At 39.0% G+C, this 27,279-nt stretch overlaps 1 protein-coding gene and 1 long non-coding RNA gene across 5 annotated transcripts in view; both read right to left on the bottom strand.

Moving 5' to 3' along the window:
• Nucleotides 1-615: 615 nt before the first annotated feature.
• Nucleotides 616-2,541, bottom strand: LOC132235799 (uncharacterized). The gene is made up of 2 exons (XR_009453087.1): nucleotides 2,357-2,541; nucleotides 616-2,134 (listed from the first exon to the last, which is right to left on the bottom strand). It is a non-coding gene; the product is annotated as an uncharacterized LOC132235799 (long non-coding RNA).
• A 4,418-nt stretch (nucleotides 2,542-6,959) lies between these two features.
• Nucleotides 6,960-27,279, bottom strand: part of NR3C1 (nuclear receptor subfamily 3 group C member 1) — a 104,974-nt gene continuing 84,654 nt past the window's right edge. For all 4 annotated transcript variants that reach the window (XM_059698754.1, XM_059698753.1, XM_059698757.1 and 1 more), the window contains exons 5-9: nucleotides 26,888-27,166; nucleotides 25,334-25,478; nucleotides 20,931-21,061; nucleotides 11,717-11,874; nucleotides 6,960-11,152 (exon numbers count right to left, since the gene is read on the bottom strand). In XM_059698754.1, coding sequence (XP_059554737.1) covers nucleotides 11,000-11,152; nucleotides 11,717-11,874; nucleotides 20,931-21,061; nucleotides 25,334-25,478; nucleotides 26,888-27,166 — 866 coding nt within the window. In that variant the 3' untranslated portion in view covers nucleotides 6,960-10,999. The remainder of the gene's footprint in view (nucleotides 11,153-11,716; nucleotides 11,875-20,930; nucleotides 21,062-25,333; nucleotides 25,479-26,887; nucleotides 27,167-27,279) is intronic.

Genomic DNA, 27,279 nt, shown 5'->3' on the forward strand with positions numbered 1-27,279 from the left:
TTAACAATAACAAAAAAGGCATATACCTTGTTTGAAGGTTCGATCCCCCAACGGGCTCTGACAGGAGGCAACTGATCTATGTTTCTCACATCGATGTTTCTCTCTCTAAGTCAATAAAAATATCCTCAAGTGAAGATTAAAAAAAAAGAATGGAGCTTGAAAAATCTCTCAAGAAGTTCTCTACTTTTACTAAAGTAGATACAAAGGTAGATTGGTAACACTTTTTAAACTTTTTATTCTTTCACAGAGATTTTATTAGTTGTTTCAAGCATAAGTACACAGACATTTCAATTTGTACACAATTCTTAACACATGCACCAAAAACCTAAGAAGTCATACAGTGGTGATTCTTTTCTGAACAGTTATCCCAGTGACTTTCCAGCTTAAAATGTGGAGGCTAATTTTCCTTAACAGAATATCAAGTACCAGTATCTTCAAATGCTGATATGCTGTTACGTCAAAGTCCCACTAATTCACAATTTATATCATATATCCTACAATCAAGTTTTCAATCTTTCACAGCATGTTAACTGGGTTACTAGGCAAATGACTACCACACCAAAGATGTTACGGATCCACAAAATTCCGACCGGGAGAGCCAAGATCAAGGAGTGGTTTTCTTTAGGAAACAATTCTGCCAAAACCATGGGAACAGAAGTAATTTAAAATTGTTCAAGACACATTGAACGCACAACTGACTCCAAATTGCCACCTCATATGCTTTGCATTATAGGATATAAACTACCCGCATCTGCGGAATGTTAAGCTGACACCCAAGTCAATCAAAGCTCCCACATTCAACACCCCACTGTTTTCTGGTTGTACCAAAACACAGCGAGCGAATGATTTCACCTTAAAAACAGTATTTACACTTCAAAATGGGATGAGGTGGGATTCCCTCCTTCAAAATGTTTCTAGAGTTACGAAAACACTTGCATTTACAAAACAGTTGATAAAAACGTTCCCCTGCATTATACGAGAAGGGCGATGCGGAGCACTGAGACCTGGAGAATGACATTAACCTGACTTGGCTTCTTTCTCCTGCTTCATCAGAGGCTGACCTCCCTTTGCTTTTCGTTTCTCTGTTTTCTGCAGGTAAATCTTGGGTTGCTCAGCCGTTTCTGCCTGTCTTCCCTTGGCTCCTCTTTTGTCCTTTCGTCTGCACTTTTTGCTCTGCAGATTTCTCCTTCTCTGCTGCCTATTTGTGGCTTCATTTCCACCGTTGCAGGAGTGGGCTTACCGGACAACCTCTTTGAACTCCTCCTTCCCTGCCCCCAGGCAGGGGCTGACCTTCCTCTGGGGCATCTGGGGCAGCGGCTCGCCCAGAGCCTTGGAGAAGCTGGGTGGCCAGGCCACTGCTGCTCCCCCCACCGCCTGGGCTGCTGGGACCCATTAGGGGCCAGTGGGAGAACAGAAGAGCTCAGCGTCATTATTATAGGTTGTGGTTTTCATCAAGCATTAATTTAAGAAATATTACTGATAAAATGCTCATCTCTGTGCTGAACCCTGTGCTCGGTGATTAACGCAAATGGAGGCCTTGGCTCTGAAGCGCATGTAATCTATGGTGCTTCAAGCTTGGCTTCAGTGTGTTGACCGTAAGAGCCCCTGCCAACATCACAGACTTTGGGATTTGGAGTGTAAACAGGGGAGGCATAATTTTTTGTCTTTTAAGATGGAATGCTGAACACTCAGTGGATGTTAGTGGGTAGTTGGCCCTTTACCTGCCTTCAGTATTGAGTGTTTTACCTCCTTGATGGGGCCACTGGCTCTTTTCCAGACAATGACCATTATTGGTGATATTGTTACTGTCAGATTTATGTCCAACTCCCCATACTGGCAGGAGAAAGAGTCCTTTCAGGATCATCTTTATTGCAGTGCCTTATTCCCATGTTGTAGACATAGAACAAAACCTCTTACAAAACACCTCACTCTGTCAGGAAATTTATTTTGTTCATTAGATTCTACATATAATGTTATATCATGATATTTGTCCTTCTCTGGCTGTCTTTAGTTCATTTAGCATTATAATCTCCAGGTCCCTCCAGGCTGTGACAAAGAGTAAGAGATCCTGCTTTTTTATAGCTGCATAGTATTCCATTGTATAAATGTACCACAGCTTTTTTTAGCCACTTATCTACTGACTAGAGCAGGGGTGGGCAAACTTTTTGACTTGAGGGCCACAATGGGTTCTTAAACTGGACCGGAGGGCTGGAACAAAAGCATGGATGGAGTGTTTGTGTGAACTAATATAAATTCAAAGTAAACATCATTACATAAAAGGGTACGGTCTTTTTTTTCAATAGTTTTATTCATTTCAAATGGGCCGGATCCAGCCCGCGGGCCGTAGTTTGCCCACGGCTGGACTAGAGGCTGGGGTCCCCTCAGCCCAGCCTGCACCCTCTCCAATCCAGGACCCCTTGGGGGATGTCCAACTGCCAGTTTAGGCCTGATCCTGGGGATCAGGCCTAAACCGGCAGTCAGACATCCTCTCACAATCTGGGACTGCTGGCTCCTAACTGCTCACCTGCCTGCCTGATCACCCCTAACTCCCCGCCCCCACCCCCGCCCGCCAGCCTGGTCGCCCCCAACTGCCAACCCCCTGCCGGCCTGGTCGCCCCATGCAGCCTGCTGTTTGGTCGTTACTGTTACTGTGACGGCATTCTGGACAATTTGCATATTCCTCTATTATTAGTATAGATCGGCACTTGGGCTGTTTCCAGATATTGGCTATTGTACTAGTAAATAATGCTGCTATGAACATTTAACATATTTGCAAATTTTGTAACATTCCTTTGTATTGCCAAATACTATTGTGTGGCTATACCACATTTTATTCATCCATTTATTAGTTGATGGACATTTAGTTGATGTTTCTATTTTTTGAGTATCATGAATAATGCTGCTATGAATATTTGTATATGTTTTGTGTGGACATGTTTTCAATTCTTTTGAGTATATAAAAAAGATATAATTTTAACATTCAGCTCAGATCCTCCTCCTCTCATTAATGCTAATTAATGAAATTGAATTCATCTTTATATGCATTCATTACAGCGATAGCCTGGGGAAACTTCATGTGGGGTAAACAATGAACAGGCTGGTTCCTTTTCTTTGTTGTTAATTCTTATTGACCAGGAAAAATTCTGTATAAAAACTAGTTCAACTAAATCTATAACTTTCCTTCTTCTCTTTTGATCTCCACTGCCTTGGCACTGCTCATCTCATGCTTTGAGATCCTAGATGGAAATGTAAGATGCTTTCTGAAAGAATGCTCAGTGCCTCTGGGTGACCCCTGCCAAGGCCTGACAGCTGGGAACATGAGAAGAGACAATGAAAATGTAGGCCAATAACCTAACAGCTTGCCCCAGCCCTATGCATGACCTTTATTAATCAGGGTATGTGAAGTCGGAAATTTGTATACAGTCCCTGTATTCACATCTCTCTTCCTCATTCACCTTGACTTTTTCGGAACCTTTCTGGGGAGAACATTGAAAAAATGTTCCTTTTCTCTGAAATTTCCCTGAGGATTTCAAAAACAGTTAACATGTCTGCAGCTCTTGCTGTATGATGGGAACTGAGCCAAGCAGCTTCCGTGTAGCTTATCTCATTTGATTCTCACAGTCCTTTAAGATGTTGGTATCGGTCCCACTTTCCAGATGTGGAAACAGGTCTGAAGTGGCTGTAGAACTTCCCAAGATTGCAGGCTTAGTAAATGACAGAAGCAAGACTTGAACTCAGATTTGACTCATTAAAATTGTAACTACTAAGGGCTTCACAGCTATTAACACTAAATGTGTGCCCCACATTCTTGTGTATTTAAAATGAGCAGCCGTGTGCTGGGAGTTTTTTTACTTGTCATGTTGGCGATCTCTTTGTACGTGGCTGTTACTACAGGGCAAGTACAACATGTATCTCGTTAACTACCGGGGGAATCTGTTACTGTGAAATAAGTAAGCCTTTGTCTGCGCTGCTAACCTTCAGCCCACCTGTCCACATCCCCACAATGAAGACGTCTTCTCAGAGCCTTTCCTGAAACACAGCTGCACCTGCCTGTATGCATTTAACACACTTTGTGCCAGCTCCCGACACAGGTGAAGGGCAATTAAACGTTTGCTTGTCTGCCTAGTACTTTTAAAATATTTAAGAATATACGTAGTTGATATAATTTATATGCCATAAAATTTACTCACTTTAAGTGTACAATTTAACAGTTTTTATTAAATATACTGAATTGTGCAGCCATCATTATAATGCAGCTTTAGAACATTTATCTCCCCATGAAGTCCTCTCAGGTCTAATGTCACCCCCAACCATAGGCAACCACCCACCTGCCTTCTTTCTCTATAGATCTGCCTTTTCTGGACATCTAAGGTAAGTGGAATCAAATAATATATAGTCTTTTGTGTCTGACTTCTTTTACGTAGCATGTTTTTGAGGTTCACCCTTATTACAGTATAAATCATTATCTTTTTTTATTGTTGTTGTTTATTGTATGAACAGGTCACATTTTGTTTCTGTATTTATCAGTGGATGGACATTGGGATACTTTCACTCCCTGGCTGTTGTGAACATTTGGGTGTTCACTGTTGTGTGTACATATTTCATAGATGCACTGGAGTAGAATTGATGAGCATCTTTGATTCTGAACCTTTGAAGTTTTAGTATTGCCTTAGTGTTCTTCAGATTGGCTCGTCTGGCATGCCTGCCACAGTGTGGGCAGAGAAACTGGTCAGGAAATATCTATGACATAGTCTCATGTTCCATGAACCCTTGTTTGGTTTTTATGTAGCATCTTCCCTCCTCCCCCCGCCTCCTCTTGGAAAGTTTTCTTCTTATCTCAGATCCATGAAATCACAGCAAAAATCCTAATGGTTCTGGATGGCCTCTTTTCTTTCCAGCAGAGCCCTGGTATACATGGACAGCACTTCATCAAGTGCCACACTGACACTAACAGAATGTAAGTGACTTACATTGTACACATTACTCTGCTGACTAGGTATAGATGAGTAGATTGTATATTTTCCCTTATTAAAGACAATAATGGAGAAAGTGAGGGAAGGTTTTTGGGTGAATTCTTTTGTTTGGAGATTAACATGTCTGTACCCAAATAAAGTAAAAATGTTTCCCTACCAAAGTATGGTTTCATTTTAGAAAACAGAAGCCTGATACAACAAGAGGGGCTGGGTATTTTCACCAAAGAAATTGCTATAAAGTTATTAATGCTGTTAAAAGCTACTTATTACCAAGTAGGAAAGATTAGTTGAAGGTCTAAAAAATATTCAGCTAGTGTAAATGCCTCTGTATTTTCAACCTCTTTTCTACACCCAAAGCCTGGCTCTGATTTATTCTGTCAAACTAAGAATAAATCCTGACTTGCATCCGTTTTTATTTATAAACATCTTCCTTTCTTCCTTTGAATGCAGACTATATGCTCTGCTTCGCTTGAAGAAGTAAGTTTGTTGACTTTGCTGGGGGTAGCGGTGAAACAGGTTCCTTATTGTGTATGTGACAAAACCAGAGTGTTCTTATTTCTGGGCAGCTACTACATTTCACCACCCATAACTCCAGAAGATAGGACACAGGATTTTTAGAGGAGGAAATATCATTGTTTAAATGACTAGATCAAAACTAATGTGGCAGCAAAAGGGATTAGATTAAATCAGATTGAAAGGCCTGACATACAATGCTCAATATGAGTTCATTGAACCTGGTTTGGAGCCTCGTATTAATAATTTCTCAGTGGTGCTTAAGAGCATGGACTTTAGAGCCAGATGCCATGTTTAAAAAAAAAAAGTCCTACTTTACCACTCCCAAGCTAGGCAAGTTACTCAGTTCTTTAGGCCACAGTTTCTTCAGAGAAATGCAATGAGGCTAATAGTACTACCGTTGTACTTAAGCTTAAATGATAATATATTAAAACTTGATATCTGACACAAAGTGCTCAGTAAATGTAAAACAATGAAACTTAAAAACAGAAAACACCAGTTCCCTGGGAAGCTTGTAGACCAGAGACATATGGTAAATGGCCTCATTAGACTTTCTAGTCAGACTTCAATTAGGTGGGAGTTAGCAGCTAGAAACCAGTTATTTAAACACTGAGCCTGTTTCCTTCTGAAAAATATTTTTATAAAATGGAGTTAGTGTCTTCAGCACTTTTCATTTCATTCATCCACTGGGTGGGGAGTAACTGCTATAATGTATGAAGGTGTCCTACAGAGGTAAGAATAACCCTTGAAGTGAATGGTAAAGTAACAATGTGTGTACATACTGGCCCCTATCTGGCATTTCTGCAATGTACCCAAGACACTGGGAAGGAGGTTTGCACACACACGTGTCCAACCATATATTGTAAGTGATGGAGGATAGTGATGGGGTTTTTCTTACTCATATGCTATCTTCAATATTTATTAGATAGTAGGTATGTCAAATTTGGTTTTTCAGCTATGATGCTTTTTTCCTTCGTGGAGAAGCGAGTATTTATAGGAAAAGTTTGTTAGATTACCCAATTCATGGATACGACCGAAACATAGTATGTGTTTTGGGGAAAATGAATAGATTGTACAGAATAGTTGTGCAACATTGCTACGACATTTACTAAATATTTATGCCTTTTTTGCAATAATTCATTTTAAAATAAGGTAAGAATTTTGGCTAGATAACGTTTACACAAAATACCATTTTTGTGACAAACGGCTGGATTTGGAGAAGCCTTCCCTCAGCCCCCTTGTATAACTGGCACGTGACCACCTGAGGCATGGACGGGAAATCGGGCCTCGGCACCAGGGTTAAGCTCCTTTTGAATGTACGCCGTACTAGCACGCAAGCACTGCTACACAGACACGCAAGGACGTTAGCATATGAAGGTATCTGAAGTGATAGCTCTACTTTCAGTAGAAAAAGGAGGAAAAAGGAGGAAAACTGGAACTGCACGAGTTCTACAGAAGCATGTCGGAGTCATGTAATGAAAAAGCAGGTTTTTTATTATGATGTTTCTCCATATTTGGCATTGCTGTAAATGGCTAACTAACATTTACTGCCAATTCAGTACAAATGTGTGGTTTGGTAATACCAGAACAGCAAATTTAAATGAAAAATAAAAGTTAAACATTTCCACACAAGATTTTACAGTCTGACATTTCACTGCGTAGATAAAAAGACTTTTTTTTTTTTTTACTAGAGATTATTCAGCATGAATAAAAAACTACAACTTTTATTTTTAAACAGGAGTCACTGGTTTTAATTTTTACACATTTTAAAATTACTGTGATAAAAAATAATGAAAAAGCTTCTTAATTATGCCATACACAGTATAATATAGATCTGTCCCCATTATATAGCATTTGTTTAATATACAAAATAGAATATTGACACACTTGAATCTATATGTAGTTAAGCAAGTTACTTGAGGAGGGTCTTTTCATACAGCCTTTCATCAGAAAATAAACTCCTTCCAGCCATTTCCTAGCGAGGAGCTGGCCCTTTCCCAAAGACCTGGGTGCTAATCCTGCTGGACCAGGCTGACGGGGACTAGTCAGGAAAACGATAAACTTCCATGCCAAGTGGTTCAAGTGTCCTCCTTTCACTCTGATTTATTTTCCCTTTCAACTCTCAACCCAGGCACATAAGCACACATTCATCTATAGCTACTGTCTGAATGACCGACCGAGTTCGAAGGCCACTGAGGGCTGCCATGGTTCTAGACTTTTGACAGATCAAAGTGCAATAATACTGCTCATTCCATGGAGATGCAGTTTTAGGGTATTTAACAGAGAACTAAAATGATAAGCCTCGGTGATAATAGGACGTATAGATAAGTAAAACGGAATGGCTCCCCGCCCCGCCCCAATTCTGAAGTGAGGTTAGCGTGTGGCTCTCCTTTAGCCGCATGTCCAGAATCCCTCCTGTGCTACCTACCAAGCTCTCCAGAGACCCCGACCCTGTTAGTTTCCCTGGGGGTGACATTTTCTTTTTCAGGAGAAGGTAGGTACTCTTAGGTTCCCCTCCCATAGCCTTAGACAACTGGGCACTTATATACCCCACAAGCACTTGCATCCCACAGCAAGGCCTGAAAACACCAAGAGGGCCATTCTCCTCTCCCAGGAATTAAAAGTCTTTTCAGGGTTTGTTGGGAGTCACCTAGGCCTGTCACCAACTCTCACTGACATTACAAACGTAAAGAGCTTCAGATGGCAAGATACCACATACAGCGAAAATGAAGCTACTTTCAAATTGCACCTCCTTTTTTTCACTTAAATCCATAATTACACTCAGAGGAACAACATAATTAAGATAACTTCCTTTCTACATATTCAAAAAGGGCACAGTTTATTTTCCATCTAATGCACAGCCTCCTATAGTTTTATGAATGTCAGTTGATTTCTTTTTAACAACGAAGTGAGCATATTATTTTTTTCACTGACCTCTTATTTTTTAAGAGCCAAGGATGCTGGGACTAAAATATGATTAATGTCTGACGTGTTTTCTGATTTTAACCATATAACATTCTATAAGTGAATAAGTTACCTTTCAGATGTTCTTTTTGATTCTTAACACTGTGATTGATAATAATAATCAAGCGGTATTTCTTAGGAACCCAAAATTTCACATCTAGCTGGGTTACAAACCACCTTAAAATACTTTGAACCAAATTAAACCATTACAAAAGGAACATTCCCTTTTAGAGAGCATTCAAAAAGCAAATTATTACATTTTTTATTAAATAATTTCTCCAAAATACTGAAAAAATAACAAATAACATTCAAAAAGCATTCAAAGAAAACATAAACATCCTCATTTTGCTTGGAAATGAACTCTTGCAGGATAGAAAGGAATTAGTGTATTACTGGCAACCTATGAGATTCTGCATTATTTACATATTGCTGGTACCTCTGTGCGTATTATTGCCCAACTTCTCAAGCCTCTGTTTTTATGACACGGTTGGCGAGGCTGCTGTGAAAGTAAGCCCGCTCTGAGACGGTGCCTGTCCGTGTGTGAGCACCACCTTGCTGGCTCCTGCTCCTACGCTTTAGCCTAAGAGGAGGCCGAGTCAGCCAGACCTGCCCTGCCAGACTCACCACGGGAACAAGAGGGTGGTCATGCTGGGAGGCGGAGGGTTACTCCCTCTGTGATCTGAGATCTGAGCGGGACGGAGCCTCAGCACCAGTCTCCATCTCTCTCTTCCCCGGGGCAAACCCGTTTGGTGTTTGGGACCACTGCTGCCTGTCCTGTATGAATGCTTGCACACACTATAAATCATATAGGTTATCCACCGACATTTCTCTAACCCCTACAAAAAATATATATAACATGTCGTGATAAAACAATCTCATCTAAAAATCATTCTTATTTTACACTATACAAGCTATTTTACAATCATTTTAATAAATTGCATGTAAAGCTGCAGTAGCCCTTCCCTTCCCAGATTAGTGAATACCAATATGATATATATCTGAAACTATAACTAAATATAAAAATATATTAGAAGTTTCATATTGTTAATGTTAGATTTTCAGTTTTCTATTACACAAATAATTTGGCCACCTTGAATAGAAATCGGATTTCTTGTGGCTTAATAAGTATGAGTTTTGAGTTAACAGAAAGGTGGTAAGGTGCACACAGAAAGGGCTACCACAGCTTCTATTCTGTTTAAAATGATTAATTCTCAACAGCGAGGAAAAAAATTCACAAGACTTGTTAAACTCCATGGCACACGGGGATGGGCGGGTGTGGCTTACACACGTGGGAGCCTGACTCGCAGCCTAAGTCACAGGGAGCAGCTGCTGAGCTCTCCGGCGCCACCAGGAAAGGAGACCGTTTGTGACAGATGGGAATGTGAAAATGGGTGTCCAGCCACTTCTGCCACATTAGAGATTTCGTTTTTTGGGTAAAGTGAGAGGAATTGCTTGGTCTGATTAAAATCCTTCAGCTTTGTTTCCGCTGGTTCTCTGGAATCCTAACTTTTAAGAAGTTATACAAACTACAACAGAAGGTCCTGAACGGCCGGAAACTCGCGTTCTTGCCATTAACCATTGCAGGGATAGGGCGTTAGGTGCAGACAGGGCCTCTTAGTAGTTTTTTTTTTTTTTTTTTTTTTTTTTAAATTAGTCTTTTGCAACCATCATCTATGGTTTACCCTGCAGGTTTGGACCAGGTAGATGCTCGATACCAGTTAGGGTGGTTAATTTGCACAACCTCTATAATCCTCCACTGAAGCATATATATATATATATATACACACACACAAAATGTGAGCTTTTTTTGACAAGAATACTGGAGATTTGAGTCGATTTTTGTGATCTTCTGATAGCTAAGTGCCATCAGGTTAGAAGCACCAACCCATTTTCACACAGAAGATTAATGTTTAGAGTTTATTTAGGAAAGCTATGAACTAGTTGCCCATCATCTTAAACAGCTGTACAATAACTCAAATACAAAAATTAAGTAAGAAAAATGAGCAAGCGTAGTTTACTGAATATAAAGGAAATTGTTAAAACCAGACAGCAATAGCTATAAAAGGCACAGCTTCCCTTTTCTGATATACACTTGTAAACTTTTTTTTCAGGTTTCCATGCATAAATCAAAAAATGTTATCCTAACTATACAGGGCAAATACACCAACAAAAAGTCTAGAAGATTTTGTCCAGCCAACTGTGATAAGTCTGAGCAGGAAGCTCACTGAGCAGACTGGGCACTGGTGGTTAGAGTGCCATCCTTCTCCGACAGGGAGGTGGCCCCCCCTCAGGGTTTCTCATTTCTGGGATCCACCAACTATCACTTCCTACTGTTCCCATCACTGAAAAGCGAGGGCTCAACTGCTTCTGTCGCCAAGCCTTGGCCCTCTATAAACCACATGTAGTGCGTGTTTAAAACAAGACAAAAACAAACACCAGACATAAACAAGAAAAATAAAACAACATAACCGCTATAGGATAAACGATAGTTTGTACAATAAAAGCTATAAAGTCAACTTTCTTTAAGGCAACCTTTCTGAATAAGGCAGTCACTTTTGATGAAACAGAAGTTTTTTGATATTTCCACTTGAATATTTTGGTAACTGATTGGTGATGATTTCAGCTAACATCTCTGGGAATTCAATACTCATGGATTTATCCAAAAATGTTTGGAAGCAATAGTGAAGGAGATTTTCAACTACCTACAAGAGAAGATATGGTAATGATTAGCCTTAAAATCCTATCAGTGGGAACATCTCATGCTTGTTGGCTTCTCTCTCTCTCTTTTTTTAAAAATATCTGACTTAGATAGAATATACCCAATCTCTGCTGGAATTCCCCAAGTTAAAAAAAAAAAAAGGTTAAATAAAATGAGCACTCGGGTACCAAAGATATCTTAAATCCCTTAAACTGTATGTAGAATTGTATGGAATTGTTTCATGATGAACTGCAGTACTATAACACAGGAAAGACATATTCTAATTTAATGGATTAATCAAGCAAAGCCAGGGAATTCTATATTTAAAAAAACAGTGCTGTTGAATTCTGTACTGGCATCAGGACTCTACAGGCACATGACCAGGTGAAATAAAATTCCATAATTCCACAGGAAAACTGTGGGCCAAACTGAAGTGACAGCCTGAACTCAAACCATCATCAATATCCACAAATGGAAAATATATCGGCATACAATTACATAGACTAATTAGAACATAACTTCATATCCCGGAAAACTTTGGACACTTGGCTTTGTGATTGACACTTACCTCATGCATGGAGTCCAAGAGTTTTGTCAGTTGGTAGAACCGCTGCCAGTTCTGACTGGAGTTCCCTTCCCTCTTGACAATGGCTTTCCCCAGCTCTTTGATGTAGGTCATTCTAATCTCATCAAACAGCTCTTGGCTCTTCAAGCCTTCCTTAGGAACTAAAAGATTAAGAGGTAGTCAATTCAATAACCTTCTTGTGATAACTTTTCATATAAGCAAGTAAGGCATTTATTATTAATAGCATACTTCATGACTTAACATTGTCTATATGCTTTTAATGCACTCGATTAAAACATAAGCATTTCAAAGGATCGTGAAACCACAGCCAAGAGAATAGGGGCCAATGGGTAACTGGAGACCTTAACTTTAGGTAAATAGTGCTGATACCTTCCTCTCTAGTTCACAAAGCTGGCTTGAAGACCAAATAAATAATAGTGCCTGCCATTCTGCCCTTCAGTTTAGTTAGACATAATGAAAACTTCAACAACAGTGTTTATCCCACCAGTTACATCCTGGAATATGTGACATCACCTGTCACTTAAACCCTTAAAATCATGCAATGCATTTTGTCAATTAATGCATTAACGCTGAGTTGATATGATTCCCATCTAAAGAGAAATCTGATTTTTTATGTAATACTAGAAACCCGGTGCATGAAATTCGTGCACCGGGGGTGGGGGTGGGGGGGTGTCCCTCAGCCCAGCCTGCACCCACTCCAATCTGGGACCCCTCAAGGGATGTCCGACTGCCTGTTTAGGCTCGATCGCTGTGGGACATCCCTCTCACAATCCAGGACTGCTGGCTCCCAACCGCTCGCCTGCCTGCCTGATTGCCCCCTAACCGATTCTGCCTGCCTGCCTGATCACCCCCTAACCGATTCTGCCTGCCTGCCTGATCACCCCCTAACCGCTCCCCTGCCAGCCTGATCGATGCCTAAATGCCCTCCCCTGCCAGCATGGTCGCCCCCAACTGCCCTCCCCTGCAGGCCTGGTCCCCCACAATAGCCCTCCCCTGTCAGCCATCTTGTGGCCACATGGGGGTGGCCATCTTTGACCACATGGGGCAGCCATCTTGTGTGTTTGAGTCATGGTCAATTTGCATACTGGTCACGACTAATTAGCATATCAGGGCTAATTAGCATATCCCTCTCTTATTGTGTTGGAGAGATGGTCAATTTGCATACCAGTCGTGACTAATTAGGATAACTCGCTCTTATTATATAGGATATATATATATCTACCTACCTACCTCCTGGGAAGGAAATATTTGCTTCCCCTTATATACTCAGAAATATAGAAAATACCTCATGAATTGTGGATCATAAAATTGGTGTGAAATAAATTTTTTAATATTACTCTTCAAAAACTGACACTAGTGGACAGTTAACCATGGTTTCACTTAATCTTACAGTGATTGTGACTTCTGTAGAGTGCAAAGTTTCTCCAAGTGCATTCCTAGGAACTCTGGTTCTGTGTTAATGGCCAGGGAAAAGAGGGTCTGATGGTCCAAATTTAAGCAAAGCTAAATGTTTAATCCAAATCGAGGCATATTTCTGAATTTCAAATTCTCAGAGATAATTATGCCGTCTCCAGAGAGGGGAAACAGCTGTTTCCCAAACTTCACTTCACCTGCTGACACCTTAGGAAATGCTGGCATAGAGGAAGAGCAGTGGGTTTAGGAGCAAGAAGTCTTAATTTAATTTTTACTTGCCCTGTGGACTTGTTTCCTACTCTTTCTCACTAAATTAAATTTTTTAAAAAATTTTAGATATTAATGATGTAAGACACAATGTAAGTCAGATATACAACACGATGCATATTATATATACAGTACAATGACCCCTAATCCATGCATTGTTACAAAACTTTTCTTGTGATGACAATTTTTAAGATTAACTGTCTTAGCAAATTCCAAATATACAGTACACTATTATTAACTTACAGTCACCATGCTGTATATACATTGTATCCCCACGCATGCCTACTATTTTATAGCTGGAAGTTTGTACTTTCTAACCCACTTCACCCATTTTCCCCAATCTCAGTCTCTGGCATCCACAAGTCTGCTCTCTATACATGAGCTTGTTCTTGTTCATTTTTAGATTCTACATATTAGTGAGATAATCTGATACTTGTCTTTCTTTGACTTATTTCTCTTAGTCTAATGCAGCGGTTCTCAACCTGTGGGGTCGAATGAACCTTTCACAGGGGTCGCCTAAGACCATCAGAAAACACATATATAATTACATATTGTTTTTGTGATTAATCACTATGCTTTAATTATGTAAAATTTGTAATTTTATTCACTGATTGACACTTATCTTGCTTCCACATATTGGCTACTGTAAAATGATTTGGCAGTGAACATAGAGGTGCATATATCTTTTCAAGTTAGTTTTTTTTTTCCTTTGGATAAATACCCATAAGTAGAACTGTTGAATCATATATGGTAGCTTTATTTTTAATTTGTCGAGGAACTCCCATATTGTTTTCCGTAGTGGCTGCAACAATTATATTCCCACCAACAGTAAAAGACGGTTCCCTTTATTCCAGATCCTCTTCAACACTTGTTACTGTCTTTTTTTTTATGACAGCCACTCTAACAGGTGTAAGGTGATATCTCATTGGTGTTTCGATTTGCATTTCCCTGATGATTAATTATACTGAGCACCTTTTCATGTACTTGGTCATCTGTATGTCTTCTTTGGAAAAATGTCTATTCAGATCAATGCCTATTTTTTCATTTGATTGTTTTTGGCTATTGAGTTGTATGAGTTCTTTATATATTTTAGATATTACCCCCTTATCAGATATATGGCTTGCAAGTATCTCCCACTTGGCACACTGCCTTTATCTTGGTGGATGGTTTCCTTTGCTGTGCAGAAGCTGTTTAGTTTAATGTAGTTCTACTTGTTTATTTTTGCTTTTGGTGTCAGACCCAAAAAATCATCACCAATATTGATGTCAAGGAGCTTACCACCTATGTTGTCTTTTAGCAGTTTTATCATTTCAGATCTTACATTCAAGTCTTTGATTGATTTTAAGTTAATAATTGTGTGTAGTGTAATATAGTGGTCCAGTTTTATTCTTTTGTATCTGGCTGTTCAGTTTTCCTAACACCATTTATTGAAGAGACTGTCCTTTCCCCATTGTATATTCTTGGCTCCTTTTGTCATAAATTAACATTTTAAGAATATTAACTCTTCCAATGCAGGAGCACAAAATATCCTTCCACTTGCCTCTTCTCCAATTTTTTTCATCAATGCTTACAGCCTTCAGGGTATAGGTGTTTTCCTCGTTGGTTAAGATTATTCCTCGGTATCTTATTATTTTTGAAGAAACTGTAAATGGAATTATTTTCTGATTTTCCTTTTCTACTAGTTTGTTATTACTATATAGAAATGCACCAGATTTTTTGCATTTTTTATTTTGTATCCTGCTACTTTACTGAATTTATTCAGTTCCAACAGTTTTTTGGTGGAGCCTTTAAGGTTTTCTATATGATATATTATGTCATCTGCAAATAGACTTTTACTTCTTCTTTATCTATTTGATGCCATTTCCTTTTCTTGTCTTAATGTTCTGGCTAGAACTTACAATACTATGTTGAGTAAAAGTGGCAAGGGTGGCCATCCTTGCCTTGTTCCTGATCTTAGAGGAAAAGCTCAGTTTCTTACCACTGAGTATGATGCTAGCTGAGGAGTTGTCATATATGGCCTTTAATTGTTGAAGTATTCCCTCTGTTCCCACTTTGTTGAGAGTTTTTAGTCATAAATAGATGAGTTTCGTCAAATGCTTTTTCTGCATCTTTTGAGAATACCATATGGTTTTTATCCTTTATTTGTTAATGTGGAGTATCATTCTCACAGGATTTTGATTAGGATTAGAACAAAGAACACATGAAAATGTTTTGATTTCATAAAGCAATACTTGGCACTTCTAAGATGTCCATATTAATGCAAAAATAAAGGCCACTTAATCAGGAGTGACAAGAGCCTACCCTTAGTGATATGTTAATTTTATACATTACTTATATTACAGGTAATCTAATTACTGTTAATTTTTAAAATAGTGATTGCTTATTTATGTTTCTTTCCTGCTGGTTACCTGAATTCTAAAAGTAATTATGGGAAAATCCCTATCTGATATTTATATTTAAAAGAATTTCATCCATTCCAAATTATCGTTGTAGTTTCATGAATTTTTGCTTTATGTTGTTAGAGGTCATATATTTACAAATATTTTCCTGGTGAGTGGAATGCTTTATGTAATGAGTATCTTTAAATATAGAACTTTTTCTTTCTTGCCTTAAAGTCTATTTTGATAGCAATGCAGCTGCTTTACCTTTCTTTTGGTTAAAGCAGTGGTCAGCAAACCATGGCTCACAGCCCAATCCTCCCCTCAGCCTGTGTTTGTAAATGTTTTGTTGGAAGTCAGCCAGGCCTGTGTTCCTGCCACAGGGGGCAGAGTTGAGTAGCTATACCAGAGACTATGCAAAGCTGAAAACATTTACCATCTGGTCTTTTACAAAAAAGCTTGCCATTCCTGGGTTATACCATGCGTAGCATATCCTCTCACTTTAGCTGTTAAATATCTTTATTGAGAGATTCCTCTTGTGAAATTGCTGATATATTTGAATTTATCTGTGCCATCTGTTACTTCCTCTGATGATGATTTTCCCTGCCTGCTCCTCTCGTTTCTTTCATTCTTTTGGATTGTTTTTGTTTGTTTGCTTTTTTTCTTTTTTTTTTACCATGTTATCCTTTTCCCCCTAATTAATGCTTTGGAATCTTATATACACGTTGTATTTCTAGTTGTCATCCTTAAAATTTAAACACCCATTCTTACTTTACCAAATTCTCATTTTTGCTTATATGTAATTAATGTGTACTTTAGTTCTATTTTTTAACACCCCCCCCCAAGGCATTATTACTGTTATTTTATTCAGTAAGGTTTAGTTTAAATCTATTTACATATTTACCACTTCCTTTGTTTTGTTTTTTACCACTTTTTTTTTTTACCTTCTTAAAGATGTCATTACTTCCCTTTTGCCTAAGTACATTTTATAATATTATATACAAAGTTTAGTGGCAAACTTTGTTTGAGCCTCCACTAACAACAACAACAACAACAGAAGACTATTGATATGTTTAGACCATTCACATTGAAAATTGTCTGATGTAGCTGGATTGCTGTCTGCCGTGTTTGTGGCCGTTATCTGCTCTTGGCATTTGTTCTTTATTTCCTTTTTAATCTCCCCCCCCCCCCACACTTTTTTTTTTTTTTTGCTATTTCTAGTTTTCATTAAGCATTTTATATGACATGTTTTCTCTCCTTTTAGTATGTCAATTATTACTTCTCAAAGTTTGTTTTTTTTTTTCACAGAGGGGATAAATGGTGATGAAAAATAAATAAAATTTTTGTTAGTGGTTGCCCTAGAGTTTGCATTGACAACTACAGTTGATCCTTAAACAATGTGGGAATTAGGGGTACAGATCCCCTTGCAGGTGAAAATACAGGTATAATTTCTGACTCTACAGGTGGCTCTTCCTATCTGTGGATTCAAACAATTGCAGTTGGGAATGTGAAAATACTGTTTTTGATCTGCATTTGGTAGAATCCAAGGATGCAAAACCCATGGATACAAAGGGCAGACTCTACTTATTGAAAAGAAAAAGAAAAAAAGCTGTGAATAAATGGACCAGAGCAGTTCAAACCCATGTTGTTACAGTACAACTGCAGTCTACATTAAAACAGAGTATTTCTGATTTCTCCCTCCCATCCCTATTAACATTGTGGTCACTCATTCAACTTACCCATATGTTGTGCTCAAACAATATACATTGTTATTAATACTTTAAACAGTTGTTATATTAATTATGAAAAAAGTACAATTTTATCTTCATCTATTCCTAACACTCTTCCTTTCTATATGTAGATCCATGTTTCTGACCTGTATCATTTTCCTTTCCTCTAAAGAACTTCTCTTAACACTTTATGAAAGGCAGATCTACGAGTAACTGATTCTCTCAAGTTTTGTTTGTCTGAGAAGGTCTTTATTTTGCTTTCACTTTTAAAGGGAATTTTCACTGAATACAGAATTATAAGTTGATTTTTTTTCCCTTTCAACACTAAATATGTGATTCCACTCTTGCTACATGGTTTCTACTGATGACACTTCAGCAGAACATATTTCTTGTCCTTGTTCCACCATAGGTAAGCTGTTCTTTTCCCCAATCTGGCTACTTTCAAGATTTCCTCTTTATTTTTTGTTTTCTGCAGTTTGAATAAAATAGGCCTAGGTGTAGATTTTTTGGTATTTATCTTTCTTGGCACTTTCTGAGCTTCCTAGATTTATGTTTTGGTTCCTGTCATGAATTTTGGAGAAGTATTAGCCATTATTACTTAAAATATTGCTTCTGTTCCTTTCCTTCTTTTACTTGATATTCCCATTACTTGTATAGTACACCTTTTGTTGTAACTTTCCCCACTGTTCTTAAATATTCTGTTCTATGTTTTTTCATTTTTTTTTCTCTTTGCACTTGAATTTTGTAAGTTTCTACTGAGTGTTTTCAAGCTCAATGATTCTTTCCTTGGTGTATCTAAGAGCCCATCCACAGCATTCTTCATTTCTATATTACAGTATTTTTAATTTCTAGCATTTCCTTTTGATTCTTTCTTAAAATTTCCACCTCACTGCTTACAATATCCATGTGTTCTTACATGGTGTTTACTTTTTCCATTAGTCTTTAACATATTAATCATAGGTATTTCAAGTTCCCTATCTGATAATTACAACATCTGTGCTATATCTATGTCTTATTCTAATGTTTGTTTCTTCTTACCTTGCAATTTTTTGCAAAAAGCTAGAAATTATGTGAGGTTTTATGTTAATCTGGCTAGGGACAAAGCTGCGTTAAATGTTTGATGTGGGTATTAAGAGGTTCCAGTTTCCTTTTTATTCCCCCTCCTTCCGCCCGCTATTGTCTTTCTTTCCTAAATACCGGTAATTCTGCAGTGCTCTCCATTGTAATTCAGTTCTTCCCACTGGAACCCTGATCATATGGTGGTAAGGTGGGATGTTTAATACTTTTATGATTAAATCTTTTTAGTAGGCTTGGTCCCTGGGCTGTGTCCTTCAGAAATGTTTCTGGACCTCCCCCCCCCCCCCCTTCTCTTACATGATATAGAAAGGCTGGAACGGCCTACTTCCCCAGGTCAGATAAAGCTTTGTTACAGCAGTTTCCCTTAGTGCGCAGAAACATGAGGGGATCTTTCTCAGGTCTTCACCATGGGAACCTGTTGGGGCTTTAGGTGGTAAACCCCAAGGAAGTATGGGGAGACAAGCCCCCTGCCAATGCTGGGTCCCAAGAGTTCTTAACTCTCAGGCTATTCCTCACTGGGTCTCCAGAATTCATCAAAATGACCGAAGTGTTACTACCAGTTACTGGCTCCAGCAGCTTCTCTTCCAGGAAGCTCATTCTAGCTGTGTTTCTCTACATTTGCCTTCTCTACCGACTCTGAGGTGGTGGTTTGCCTTGTCATCTCAATTCTCTGATGGATCTAAGAACAGTCACCGATTTTCAGTCTGATCAGCTTTTCCTTATTGTGAGGATAGCTCCGAAGCTGTTTACTTGTCAGAGCTGAAACTGAAGTCCACCTTCATTTAGCATTTTAGAAACATCATTCCATTTTCTTCAGTAGCTGTTGTTCGATTAAATTCCTTCTCCTTTGAAGATGTTTTCTCTCTCCTGTTCAGTGATTTTCTTGTTAACTTTGCTGTTCAGACAGCTGGATTTTATTAATATACTATGTGGAATTCATTGCACTGCCTGGATATAGGGTTTGGTGTCTTTTTAAAATTATGGAAACGTTTCAGCCATTACCTCTCTTTTCTCTTTCACCTTTCATTTTGGATTTCTGATGATTATGTGAAACCAGAACTTTTTCCAGCTGGTGTATGGTGAATGGGTTATCAATGTGTTACGATAATGATTTGCTATGCTGGTTGCAAGTGGCCTCATTCATTTACCTCAGTGTCCTATGCTGTACCGATGCTGTTTTTATGTTCATTATGACATGAAAATTTCGAATTAAAAAGCATTGTTTTAGAGCTTCTCCCTTAATCACTGTTTGCTCAAATAACACCAAGCTCACATCTTTAACACGTGTGCTGCCGTAGGTAACCTGAAAGGAGTCTCTAGTGATTATATTTACCTTTAGGCTTTTTAAGGGGTTGTGGAAATTTTTCTAGCCTTGATTATTATTAATACTCCTTAAATTTAAGAACATAAAACAAGTTTTTGTGGAACAAAGAATTACAACAGCTTAAATAGTCATGTGCAACATCTACAGCTTACAGCTATTTGACAACTTTGAAGCCACAGTTACTAATAGAATACAGACTTTTAAAAAATTACAAGTTTACTTATTTGTATATGAAAAAATTATTCATCCATCAACTCAGTATTTTATAAACATTAACCTGATATATAATTTTTACTGGAATGGTCTAAAGTTTATAATAATGACTGGTTCACATTTTTATTGAAAATGCCAAAAATGTCACAATTTTACTAATATAGACACGATACTTTGTATTTTTCAAAAGTTCTTTAGTTTTAACTAAGTTTTAACTTGCTAGGTGAGATTAGCCTCACTAAAGCTTATATACAGTAACTTTATCTAAACTTTCAAGGTGGTTTTATAAACTCTTGTTGTTGTTTTCTAGATAGAATACCTCTGCCCAATAGTCCCGCTCAGATGCTGCACTAGCCAGTCCTCTAATAGTAATCACACACACCTTGTGTAGGATGAATCTTTTCCCCATAATGTCTTATACATGGTAGTACTCCACGTATAAGCAAAATATTTTGACAAAGTTGCAATGTAGTAGAAAAACCAAAATCATTCCAGTTGGTTTGCTTTATCCATGCCTCCTACAGAGGTCACAGGAAGGAGGAAGTCTACACATTACAGATCAACAGACACCCCTACGCAACTCACACACCTCTATTTCTCCATGACATCTATGTCTTATTAATCTTGGTGTATGTTATGGGCTGTGCCTTTCTAAAAGTTTACATTTATGAAAACCTATCAGACTAGCAGGAAATAGTAGACATATTTGATATAAGTATTAGTGCTATGTATACAAATAAACCTTTGTTTCTACATTTCATGCTTCATATAGAAGTGAACAGTGTTCTACAAACCTGATGAGAGAAGCAGTAAGGTTTTCATGCAGAGATATTCTTCGTAAGATACCTGAAGCCTTTGTAACTCGGTGGAAACATACAGCATGTGTTTACATTGGTCATACATGAAGGGTAGAGACATCCTTTGCCTGTGAAAGACAAATATCAGTGTTTGAATTAGAAATAAGTACTGCTTGTTCCATGAAGGAAAACCTAACTATTACGATTAATAATAATTCCCTACAGATTAGATGTTTTCTTAAACTTGTTTCTGGGTCTAAAGCATATAAAGAGACTACTGAACAATGTAATTTTACATTGAAGAAGTTATTTTTCCATCATGCACTCCATGAATTTTATTTACTTAAGTGTTTAGAACTTATTACTCCTATAGGATTTATTACCACTTGCTCTTTTAAATCAAGGTTTTATGGTAGCATCCAAATATGGCCAACTAGACAACACAGCTTTAGATCCTACCCATTTAAAATTCAAAAGGCATTTTCTCTCATGGCATTCCATTCTAAAGACAACTATGAGTGATACTGTATATAGTTATGCAGAGGGTCGGAATTCGACTCTAGGCTTTCTTAGACCCCATATCTGCCTCTGACAGACATTATTATCTCCTAATGAAAGGTACCAAATTAATTCTCAACAACCACGATCACATCTACGAGTTTCAAATAGATCCCTAAAGTTTCCTGATTTCTTAAGTGAAACCAAGAGTCTGAATCTGTGCCCAGTTCACAGATTTAAAAATATTTCAAGATCTATGTGTATTTTTTTCAAAATTTTGACAGAAAGTGATCTTGGACTTAACAGATAAAAAAGTTTTTACTTTTTTATATGATAAAAAATATTTATTTCTTTATATGATAAAATAAATCAGACATGAATGGCATACTGCCAAAGTGATGACAGGAGCTCTATGATGCTTCAAATTTAAAATCTGCTTTTAGTAAAGAGGCACCTTCGCAATGCTCCAATAGGAATTAAGTGTTTCTTTTCTGTGAGGTATCTTTTTCTCTTTTAGGTTCCATTATGTTGTAATCGACAGTTACAGCGTAGTAGAGTAAAAAATAATTCTAGTTGGCTGTTAAAAAATAGTATTTTCTACAACTTTCTGACCTAAGGACAATGATGAGAAACTTTTACAAGCTACACAGATGGTCCGAACTTGAATGTATACTTTCTGATCCCCAAATCTTCCTACCCCAGACACCAGAGTAGTGTGGAAACACAGTGAGCTAAAGAAAAGGGGAGGAAGCCTTCCCACCTCAAAACAAAAAGAGAATGTGAAATCAGAATGGCCTCTTCAAAGCTATTGTTCGGATAAGCCTTGTACCCTCCAACAGAGCTGGACACTGAGAAAACATTTCTGTAATACCTACTTCGTGTAAAGAATGTAAGTGGCACAATCAGGTTATGTGGTGATTGTTACGCAGTGGTCTGAATAGTTCTCTTTTTGGCAACAGTGAAGGTGACTTCCTCTCTGACACAGGCACCTTGAGACTGTGTCTGTATGGAGATCTGGTCTGGCCAAGCACACAGCAGTGCCTGTCAGTAGGTGACAGGGATATGGCTCTTCCTTGGAATACAGAGTGAGCATATATGTTTCACATGCCTCTTGCTTCTCACTGTGAGGCTCGGTCCTCTTCCTTCAGGTCTTAGTTCAAATGACACCTCCCAAAGCCATGAGCCACCCTATCTGAAATAGACATCTCTCTAGTAAAAACTCTATCGTAATCTGAAATTGTATTTCCTTGGTGGTTCTCTGTGTCTCCCACTGCAGTGCACGCAGTAAAGGTGAGGAGCCTTGGTGGTTCTCTGTGTCTCCCACTGCAGTGCGCGCAGTAAAGGGGAGGAGCCTTGGTGGTTCTCTGTGTCTCCCACTGCAGTGCGCGCAGTAAAGGGGAGGAGCCTTGGTGGTTCTCTGTGTCTCCCACTGCAGTGCGCGCAGTAAAGGGGAGGAGCCTTGGTGGTTCTCTGTGTCTCCCACTGCAGTGCGCGCAGCAAAGGGGAGGAGCCTTGGTGGTCGTGTTCTCTGCTCTAGCACCAGGCAACACATATGGGGTGGGATGAGTGTTTGTTGTTCCCCTTTAATCAATCTCTCCATCATGTTATCTATCCTCTTTTAGAAATATTCCACAGGCGTTTTGCTCCTAGAATAAAATCTAAACTCTATTTAATGACCTACAAAATTCTCCACTTGGTCCCCACCCACTTCCCTAAACTCACACAATATCCTCAGTGACTTTCTCTCAATTCCTCACATATACCAAAGTTGTTTCCAGCCTTTGCAATCATTTCTTCTACCTGGAATGCCCTCCCTTTCAAACAGTTTGTTCTGTTTCCTGCTCGGCTATTTAGCGAGGTCCTCCATGCTAATGAAGCACGTACTCACCCTCCTCCCTTCCGTCACATATTATACAATGGCTCTCCACAATAAGTTGGGTCATGTGGTTCCCCCATCAGATGTTAGCAGGGGCATCATCTGTTGTATTCGCTGTGTGTAACACAGTCAGGCATTTGGTCAATACTCGTGTAACACAGAGTGAATACTGTGCTAGAAGGTTAGTGTCACCAAGAGAGAAACAGCACCACATTTAATTCAATTGCTCAACCAGGTTTTATAGACTAACTCTGTATGCAGCTGGCCTAACAGAGGGAAAACTTGAACTCTCTGCTTAGGTAGTTCCTATTTATCATGCCAGATACATGGTCTTGCAATGACCTCGTGTGTCCTGAATCTAGAACCACCCTACTACCTGCAGCTTCCTGTACAAGGTCCAAGTATTTCCTTTACAGTATCTGGAGCTGGTATCATCCACTTAGAGTAATGCGAGCTTACTACATCATAAGGCATTTAACACTGAGCTCAAAGATGCTTTTCTATAACTTCTACCCGTTATTTTTGTGCCTGGCACACCCAAGAGATAAAACAATGTGTTTTCATTATCTTCACAGAATATCTCTTCAGGCTATCCTCACTGCTTTCAAGTCTCCTTTTCTCCAAATATCTCCTTTCATCAATGAATATTAATTTCCAAACTCCTTGCTACTCTGGACATGTTTAAAATTGTTACGGTTATTTTTAATATGGCATCCAGTTTTGAACACAAACTGCTGACGATGCTTGACTCACAAGCAATGGCACTATTATTCTAATAATGTGGTTTAAGAATTCAATATTTTTTGAACCCTTGTCAATACTAAGAACTCAGAACTCACAATTAAAGAAATATCCAGCTTTTTTCATATAAACCCCCTTCATTTACTCCACTCAGACCATAGGTGTGGGTTTGAATAAAGGAGATAAGCTGGTGTGTTTGTAAAATGTATAATCTTGAGTGGGAATGATGAGTATGTGAAGGAGAAGGAGAGAGGCCAGGTCTGGAAAGACGGAAACCACACTGAGTGTCCTGGGTGGCGGGTGAGGAGACACTGTGCATTGGGGACACACGAGATGAGAGCACACTGTGCTTAAGGAAGAGCAAATTAGCCAACGTGATGGTGGACAGGTGGGAGGCAGAAAGCTAGTTAGGAAACTCCTGCAATGAGTTAAGGGGGAACGGATGTCTGACACACTTCACAGAGAGCACAGGCACAGGAGGCCAGAGAATAGCTGATTTATGAAATCTTAAAGCATGGCTGGTTCTCTCCCAATTAAAAAAACAAAAACAAAAACAAAAAACTTTTGTTCCCATGTTCAAGTAATAAATGTGGTGAGCCTTGCCATGCGAGGAGCTAACAGTTCTATCTGGATCTGTGCTTCCCACTCCTCAGCTGGGATGCCTCACCTGTCCCTGAGAGCAACATGAACTGTACTGTGCTTTTTCTGACTGGAATAGGGTTATGTCATCAACCCATTGTATGCCATAAACGTCTGTAGACGCAAGCGGCAGACCTTCCCTACACACCATGTGCATCTATAAAAAAAAAAAAAAATGTTTTCCCTAAGTGGCAACCCAGACCAACTTTAAAGTCATTTTTCGTGAGAATTTTTAGCTGAAAATATTCAAGAACACCCAAATTGTGAGTAATGTATTTATTTGTGTAATATTCATTGCAAATTAATTTTTTTAAATTAAATTCAAAATATCTTGGCATGTGGGGATGGTTTCCTTTTTGGACACGTGGCAGTTAACTGGTTAAACAATGCGCTGCAGGATTCCTTTTTATTTGCTATAGACTGTGAAACCCGGAGATGCTCCCTGTTTAAGAAATATCCTGGGACAGTAACAATACCACTTGTACATTCGCTCTGTTATACTTGGCTTGCCTTAGCCTTGATAAACAACTCTATTTCAGGTTTTCCCAGTTCCATGATACCTGGTAGCATTGACAGTCCATCAGGAAAACATCAGCTGGTGATAATATCCTATGAATACAGGGAAAATGACTCACAAGTGACTTACTCGTTAATAACCAAATCAGGAGCAAAACACAGCATGTTTGCATTTGATTGTCTGTATGATCTCCAGCCCAGGGCAAATGCCATGAGGAACATCCATGAATATTGCAGTAGGGTCATTTGGTCATCCAGGTGTAAGTTCCTGAATCCTGAGTTAAGAGAAATAAAGGTGTGAGGAAAAGCTGTAGTTGCCAAAGCAAAGATCATCTCTATGGAAACTGCCAAAGACCAGGTATGAACTAGTCTTGTTGGGGGACCTCTAACAGACAGGGACATGTAGCACCCAGCTGCTCAGTCTCCCTTGGTGACATGTGAAGATCAAAGCCCTCAGTGCTCTGTAATAGCATTCAATGTTCGAAACCTTCAGAGCAGCCAGTTTTTGTCACCTCTTGCCTACTTAAGTAAATATAAACTTAACTAGAGGCCCAGTGCATGAAATTTGTGCACTGGGGTGGGGGGTCCCTCAGTCCAGCCTGTGCCTCTCACTGTCCAGGAGCCCTCGGGGGATGTCTGACTCACGGCTTAGGCCCAATCCAGAAGCCCTGAGCCAGGCTCACAGCTGTGAGCGCAGCGGCGGTGGTGGGAGCCTCTTCCACCCCTACAGCAGCGCTAAGAATGTCCAACTGACGGCTTCTACCTCTTTCCTCTGACAGTGTAGGGATGAGAAAAGGTCAGTCACTTCAGTCTTCTCTGTCTCTGGTTGTGTGAACAGAGCTTGTCAATTCCCCTCTAACTGTAAAGTCAGGGAGCCTTAAAATATCCTACTTTAGTCCATTTTGACAGTGTTACCATGTCTAATTTTTACCAATTTTACAAATAACCAGATTTTTAAAAGTGATACAATGAAGGAAAACAAACTGAAATCTAAGAAATAGTTTACATTTTCTTCTCCTACTTAAGTGTAAAAGGAATTTTGAGTAAGTCCTGTTAACTCTGTGATGTTACATCATCCTATCTGAAAAGCAGGGAGCAGTGTAAAACTTTTACTATAGACTCTCCTATAACTAGAATGAGGAACAAGATAACACTATGGGACCATGATGATAAAGATCCAGAATGTTTTTGTTTAAGAAACACACTCACAGAACAAATTGGTAGTTGCCATAGGAGAGGAGGGGGATGGATGAAAAAAAGTGAGTAAGAGGTACAAACTTTCAGTTACAAAATAGTCATGGGGATATAATGTACAGCACAGGGAAGAGTCAATAATACCTTAACAACTTTGTACGGTTACTAGGCATATCATAGTGATTATATCATCAAGTATAAAAATGTAGAATCACTATATGTTGTATACCTGAAACTCATACAATCTGTAATAATAAAAGCATAATATGCTAATTAGACCGGATGTCCTTCCGGATGAAGCTGGGCTGCGAGAGAAGCCTGGGTCCCGGGTGCCAGAGGGAAGCCGTTGTCAGCAGCCAGGGGAAGGAAGGCCTACTCTTGCATGAATTTCGTGCATCGGGCCTCTAGTAGTGTACAATAGCAACTATAATTTTTTTAAAAAGGAAAATACAAAATATGTGCCTTAGCTGTGTCACCGTTTGCACCTTACCTGGTATTGCCTTTGCCCATTTCACTGCTGCGATCACCTGTCGCCCACCTAACATGTTGAGTGTGGTCATGATCCGCCAAGCAGACTCTGGGGCAGAACAATCATATCCTGCATACAGCACCTCCGGCTCAATGACCTCCAGCAGTGACACCAGGGTAGGGGTGAGTTGTGGTAATGTTGCAGGAACTATTGTCTTGTTAGCAGAATTTTCAGAAGTTTCCTGTGAGACCCCGGTAGTGGCCTGCTGAATTCCTTTTATCTTTTTCTTTGTTTTTCGAGCTATGAGTATTAAAAAAACACACACAGAAATAAGTTGTGATGGGAGGTGGCAAAGTTTATTGAAGAGTTATTTTAATTTCTCAAACTATTTAGATACGAAAGAGTAGAAATGG

The sequence above is a fragment of the Myotis daubentonii genome, chromosome 5 (assembly GCF_963259705.1).
Source record: "Myotis daubentonii chromosome 5, mMyoDau2.1, whole genome shotgun sequence".
In the NCBI taxonomy this organism is placed as follows: domain Eukaryota; kingdom Metazoa; phylum Chordata; class Mammalia; order Chiroptera; family Vespertilionidae; genus Myotis; species Myotis daubentonii.